The 7,107-nt window shown below is 39.5% G+C and overlaps 1 protein-coding gene across 1 annotated transcript in view; it reads left to right on the plus strand.

The window, feature by feature from the left end:
* LOC127455014 (tyrosine-protein kinase receptor-like) overlaps positions 1–5,133 on the plus strand; it is a 90,227-nt gene extending 85,094 nt beyond the window's left edge. Inside the window, exons 24-29 of the mRNA XM_051722534.1 lie at positions 1,511–1,608; positions 1,719–1,811; positions 1,959–2,060; positions 2,337–2,471; positions 2,635–2,725; positions 3,706–5,133. Of these exons, the coding sequence (XP_051578494.1) occupies positions 1,511–1,608; positions 1,719–1,811; positions 1,959–2,060; positions 2,337–2,471; positions 2,635–2,725; positions 3,706–4,668 (1,482 nt within the window). The 3' untranslated portion in view covers positions 4,669–5,133. The remainder of the gene's footprint in view (positions 1–1,510; positions 1,609–1,718; positions 1,812–1,958; positions 2,061–2,336; positions 2,472–2,634; positions 2,726–3,705) is intronic.
* The last annotated feature ends 1,974 nt before the right edge of the window (positions 5,134–7,107 follow it).

A 7,107-nucleotide genomic window follows, 5' to 3' on the forward strand; every position in this document is an offset into this window, starting at 1 on the left:
AATTGAAGTTCAATTTGAAGACGCTGCATTGCGTTCCATTTAGCTGCGCTCTGTCTAGCTCTGTCTAGCTGTTTGAAACACTCGCCTGCTGTATATGCATTGCTTCAGCACACTGAGTCCACTGCCACACGCGCCTGGTGTGTGTGTGTGTGTGTGTGTGTGTGTGTGTGTGTGTGTGTGTGTGTCCCCAAATGTTCACTCTTGTGAGGAAAGTCGTGATGCTCCGTATTGTTGTTGCTGTGATTCATGAAGTGTTACATTCAACTTGGAAAGTCTGAATTTCCACCTTTCAACTGGGGAAAGTGCAATGGAATGACACTTTATATTGGACATCTAACTTTGAAACTCGTGCAGAAATCTTCAAGTCCCATTTCTTCGAGATGGTTCAGTCGAGATTCTGTGTCTGTGTTAAACGCATGGCTCAGTGCTATTCTCCTGGCCATGTGCTCTACCTGTCTTTGTGTTGTCTCTGTGTGGGTGCATGGCTTTGGTTTTGGTTTTCTTGCCTGCACTCTTCGATCTGTTTTGTGTTTCATGTTTGGAGCATGGTGTCTGGATCCTGACTCTCCTGTCTAGTTCGGTTTCGGTTCTGGTGTCGGAATCCGGACACTCAGGCTCCATGTCTTGTCTTTCTTCCCACCCTTCCTCCCTGGTCAGTCCCTCTCGTGTTGGTGTGTCTATTGTTGATGCCAGGAGGTGTCCATCAGTTGAGGGGTACTGTCACAGTCTTGCCTAACTGTGCCTCCCCTGACTGTCTGTTTGTCTTATCTGAGTGTTTTCCTGTGTTGGTTTTGTCTCTCTCTCACCCTCTTGTATTTTGTAGGTGCCACGTGGAGAACGCCAGCTCCATTACTCGGACAACAGCTCATTCTCCAATTAACAATCATCGGCGGCACCTGCTCCCTATCAACCCTTCCCTTCTTAAGCTCCCCTCGAGTTTAATTCTTTGTTGAATTGTTTGTAATGTTAGTAATGTTTGTGTGTGTTCCCAGTCGGTTGGTTCCAATCTTGCTTTAGTTTGTTTTCTGGTTTGTTTGTTTTTTTTAGTGTTTTTGTTTGTACTTTGGTTTATTTTACATCAAAGCCTTTGAAATTGCCTCTTGTGTTTGGGTCCTGCCTTGGTCTCATACACTTGTGACAGTTTGCAATTCTTTCTCCCATATTTTAATTATTCATATGATTGTTGTTGTTTAAAACTGCTGTTTCTCAATAGACCTTTATGCTCTGCAAGTTCTCGATGTGGATTTTTCTAGAGCTGCCTTTACAAAATCGGCACAGAAACCGTTATGCAGCTGTGCTTTTAAATATGAATTAACTGTTTTCACTTTTTTGTGAAACAAAATGGAATAATGTGTGTTTAAAGCAAAAGTCATTTTATTTGAAGTCAAATTAAAAAATTTAAGTGAATTTGATAATTGATCATTATTTTGTGCTGCATATTCATTCTCATTGCAATGGGGACTTAATTGACTTTTTACAATGTTACAGTTTTAATTATCTGTTTAAACAGAACAAGTCCTCCTCTCTGACTATGCTGGAGCTGTTGCATATGGCCAGAGATATTGCACTTGGCTGTCGCTACCTAGAAGAGAACCAGTTCATCCACAGGTGAACTTTATAATTATAAATCACTTGATGTGCTAAACATGTATGGTTATTGTAGATACCTGTAGATACCATGAGCAAGCCAAACCTGTAATTCTGGTGCTCTGTTTCAGGGACATTGCAGCACGCAACTGCCTTTTGACCTGTCCAGGTCCAGATAGAGTGGCTAAAATTGGAGATTTTGGGATGGCCCGTGACATTTATAGGTGCTGTAATTCAACTGATGACCCCACCTCCTGTTCTGTCTTTCCATTTTTGTTATGTTGTACCTGTGATGTTTATTAATCTATAATAATGAGTATGAATGAACACAGACATTCTGTTTTTGACAAAGGGATGCATTTGCATTGCAGGGCAAGTTACTATAGGAAGGGTGGTCGTGCCATGTTGCCAGTGAAGTGGATGCCACCTGAAGCCTTCTTAGAGGGTATTTTTACATGCAAGACTGACACATGGTAATAACAGTTGTGGTTCATATAAATACTTTCTATTTGTTAACAATGGTAAAAAAAAAAAAAAAAAAAAAAAAACGTACAGCAGTGATTAGTGCATTAGACTGTTATTTCTGATTTTCAGGTTAAATATGACACCGGAACATATTTGATTGTTTGTGGTATTTAAATTTCTCAAAATTGCAGTGGTATCACTTGTTCCTCAGTTCTCAGCTGTGCAGACTGCAGACCCAAGGCCAACTGTTTCAGACATTATATGTGATTTGTCTCCATCTGCAGGTCTTTTGGGGTGCTGCTGTGGGAGATATTCTCACTTGGATACATGCCTTATCCCTGCAAGACCAATCAGGAAGTATTGGAATTTGTAACCGGCGGAGGTCGGATGGACCCTCCTAAAAGCTGCCCAGGGCCTGTGTAAGTCCTTCAACTGTGATTGTGTGATTTTTTTTTTATATTAAGAATAAAGTATGAAAGGCTCTTGGGTCTAACTTTAACTCATGATTTACTAATAGGTGCAGTATAGTGATACTGGTCTAGTAATTTTAATTGCTAGTATTTCTGATTTGTCCTGTTTTAGTTATCGGATCATGACACAGTGTTGGCAACACTGTCCAAATCACCGACCAAACTTCACTACCATTTTAGAACGTATCAACTACTGTACACAGGTAAAACAAATCTACCTAATGGAATATAATACATTAAGATATCACTGTTAAAATTCAGGCAGTACATTAAAGGTATAGCTCACCCCAAATTTTACATTTTCTCATAATTTACTCCACCCTCATGCCATCCCACATGTGTCTGACTTTCTTTTTTCTGTTGAACACAAACAAAGATGTTAAGAAGAATATTTCAGCTCTGTTGGTCCTTACATTGCAAGTGAATGATGACCAGGACTTTAAAGGTCCAAAAAGCATATAAAAGCATCATAACATTATTCCAGAAACAGAAGAACTGGTTAAATCCACATTTCTGAAGCGATATGATAGGTGTGGCTGAGAAACAGATCAATATTTAAGTCCTTTGTGCTATAAATCTCCAATTTCACTCTCACTTTTTCCTTTTGTTAGAATGCATATCGCCACCTACTGGGCACTAAGTAGAATTCATAGTAAAAAAGGACTTGAATATTGACCTGTTTCTCACCCACACCTATCAAATCGCGTCTGAAGATATAGACTTAACCACTGGAGTTTTATACTGCCTTTATTTGCTTTTTGGACCTTTAAAGTTCTGGCCACCATTCACTTGCATTGTACCTACAGAGCTGAGATATTCTTCTAAAAATCTTCATTTGTGTTCATCAGAAGAAAGAAAGTCATACACATCTTTTAATTTTTGGGTGAACTATACCTTTAAGGCAAATTACAATCGCAAGTGAGCATCCCTATTCCCTTCTCACTTAGAAGGGCATAGCCCTTGAAGTGCGTACTCTGAAGGGAGCATGGCATTACTTTATAAATGTATCATTCACAAACAACCCTTCCACAAGTTGCTCACTTTTGCTTCACCCTTCAAGGGTGCAGAAACAGTATGGAATTTGCTGTCTTTCTTTAAATTAAGATGACTTAATTCAACTCTTTTTGCCTTTTCTGCCCCCATCCTCTACATTTCAACTGTCCCCCATCTCTTGACCCATCAGGACCCTGATGTCATCAACACCCCCCTTCCAGTGGAGTATGGTCCCTCTATGGAAGAAAGTGGCATTGTTATCCGTCCAGAAGGATCTGGCAGTTTGACACCTCTTCTTGTGGCCCACTCTATGTCACAGGATCCAAATCCACAGGCCCAAAAACCCCATTTGCAGCAGCAAAGACCAGTCCAGCTTGCACAGGAGGTGGGCACGTACCGTGAAACATTGGAATCATGTTGGGCTGAGTCGGTTCCAGCTCCAGGGGTTCGTCCTGGGCAATGGCTTCAAGTCCCAGACCATCGACCATGCTCTAGAACCAGCTCGTTGTCAGGCAGCCAGAAGCTCAAGAACAAGACAAAAAATCTTTGGAACCCCACCTACGGTTCCTGGGTTCTAGAGAGCTTTGGACGGGGAAAATCAGCCCTGTGCCATACCCAATCCGTGCCGCTGTCTTATAATTCCACTCCCCTGTCTGCGTCGGCTTCTACCTCAGAGCGCATTGACCCTGTAGTAGTAGCTGCAAGTGCAACTGTTTCAACATCCACATCCCCACCTCCAACTATAACATCCTCCCAGACCACTGGCAGTCCCACTGGGCCTCTAAGTCATGTTTCTCAGAAGGATGCAACAACAGGCGCTACAGGGGGCTCGCTCGCTGCGGTTATGGATTTGGCGAAACTTCAGAGCTTCCCATGTGGTAACGTAAACTATGCTTACGACGAGCAGAGCTATGAGACCGAGAGCTTGCCTGTGGTTGTGGCCAAGTCTGTGGAGCCCTGCACCAGCACTGCAGCAACTTCTTCACTGGTTGCTCTTGGTCTGGCTACAACTATTACTCACAAACCTCTGGTCAAGCGCCATGCTAGCTATGGACATGAGGATGTTAGGAGGTACATCCAGCCTGAGAAACCTACAAGGGACAGGGATTCTGGCTTTTCGCTGTCAGAAGACCTTAGTATCACCCCTGTGTAGCATTCCAGAAAAATCTAAGAGGCACTTAGATAGTAGTACAGTATATAGGAAAATACCCGGCATCTCATTTTGTTTGGCTCCAAACATTGATTTTGGTGTTAATTTATTTTTGGCACTAAGGTATTTTATTACGCTTTGACACTTACAGTGTATGCTAGAGGCAGAATGTCAGGTTAGTTACTGCCGGCAGACTACTACAGTATAAGACTATAACTATAAAAGAGAGAATACATAATTATTTTGTGGTTCAAAAACACCAAAGACATGGAGAGTTGGAGTTGTAACTGGCAGCTCTCTTCTAAATGGCTGATGGTTTCTATTGAAACTTCCTGTTGGCTAATAGCAGCCCTTGAACACTTAATTCACTGGATTCTCATCTACTGTTAACACTGTGAAAACATATTATGTTCACTTTAAGGACTACATGGAAGAAGTCATAAACAGCTTTGAATATACAGTATATATTTGCATTTCAGGCTGGTATTAGAAATAAACAGTAGGATCAAAAGCACGTTCAGACCTAAAATGGAACACAAATGGATAGTACACTAAACAGTACCACATAATGATCAGTCAGAAGTTGCTTTTTTTATGTATGATTTGTACAATTCAATCGATTTGTAATTTTTTTTTTTTTTTTAGAGAGTTGAGTAACTTGGTAAACTTTAAAGGTGCACACAGTATTGTTGCAAACTGGTCTCAAAAATCCTGTTACTATTCCTACATTTTTACAAAATTATTTCTAGATCACGGCCGTTTTCTGGTGAAATGGACACTAGAGGTGCCACAACGAGTTTTATTCACTTTCACACAAAATATAATTAAAACGGCAGACTATCAGTTAATAAACACTTACTTTTCGCCCTGTTCCTCACATAGTACAATTTTACTAAAATACATGACTTGTAAGGTGATACATTTTAACGTATGCTTTACATAACCATCTACATTTATAATCTTGGGGGGGTTATCCCATTTTCTCCCAATTTGAACCACATTATGTGAACCACATAATATGAGGGGTCATAAAACAGCTCCCATGAGGTAGACCTGAACAATATAAAATAAAACCGCTTATACTTGGCCCCTGATATGACTGGAATCTTCATCTCATGTGAGTGTACATCATTTTAAAACATTTTCAGAAGTACTATTAATTTCTTTATAAGTAAAACTTGCTGTAGCGAATAGGTTAAAAACATCACAAAAGACTTAAGAGGATTGTTTTAAACTTTATCCTACATAAATTAAAATGGTGACGTATTAAAAAGTAAGAAATGCTGAAAAACACTGCTATACAGAGAACACCTTTTCCTTTAAATTTAGATTAAAAAATCAGGTTGACTTTACAGGGTGTTTTGACTGGAAAAAATGGATCAAAGATCAATAGTTTAGACTAAGCTTGGTGTTTTGTCATGTATTTTGTCTGGTGTTAGTTTTGAAAAACAACAATGTAACGGGTAAAGGATGGGCAAGGAGGAGGCGGGAACCAGCCTGAGTGTTATTAAGGAATGTATGTTTATTTTGGAAGTTACTTTAATTAAACTGAGCAAATGAAAAAGCACTGAGAAGAGTGCAACAGCTGTGCAGAGAGGCAGAGAAATAAAGAGCCTTACCTGAACTGTGTCACTGCTCCCCGTCTCCTCCTTCACATACCTGAACACTGACTGTGTTACAAACACATTTATGAACAGTGTGTCGCCTTTTCAAAGGGGGTGTGTTTTGTGTGTAAAACACTGAGATAATTATGAAGGCTTGAGAAAAGGTGTTGCACCAGAATTTGTTGGAAGTCAATGAGCCATGTAACACTGGGTGAGATTGTTGTGGCTGCTGCAGAGAATGTATTGATTTCCACTTCAATGGACTCTTCTAGAGAGCTGTTTAAGACACCCATCTCTTGTGATATTTTTTTGCAATCTCTTTTTTAGATAAGTGAATAAATAGAAGTCGTATTTTTATCCCCCAGATGTCCTCAAACTAAACTTTGAACATTATGTTTAGCTACCATGTTTTGAATGTGTCTTTATGTTTCTGCAGATTACATATGCAGGCAATTGTAAAGTATATACAGTAGTGTTATGACAGCATGAGCATACACACAACACCTCAGTGTATGTAATATGATGCATGAGAAATTAAATGTTTTGCTTATTGTTTGAAGTTATTTTTAAGTGCTATTTTGTTAGTTATTGTACTTATTAGTTATCGACGATGAACAATGTTTTTATGAGCGAAGAACTTTTTTGTCACTTATTTTATTCAGGATCTGCTGATAATCCGTCTTTATGCAAGTTTACTGACAGAAGAGAGTAAAGTGTATTAGCACAATTTGTTGGTGGTTTTCACTTTACATTGTCTTGTTTATCTTTTAATTTAACATTTTTATATTTTAACTGCCATTTTAAAGAGCTTAAAGTTTGTCATGTTTTTGTAGCCTTA

Source organism: Myxocyprinus asiaticus, chromosome 17 (genome assembly GCF_019703515.2).
Source record: "Myxocyprinus asiaticus isolate MX2 ecotype Aquarium Trade chromosome 17, UBuf_Myxa_2, whole genome shotgun sequence".
NCBI classification, from domain to species: domain Eukaryota; kingdom Metazoa; phylum Chordata; class Actinopteri; order Cypriniformes; family Catostomidae; genus Myxocyprinus; species Myxocyprinus asiaticus.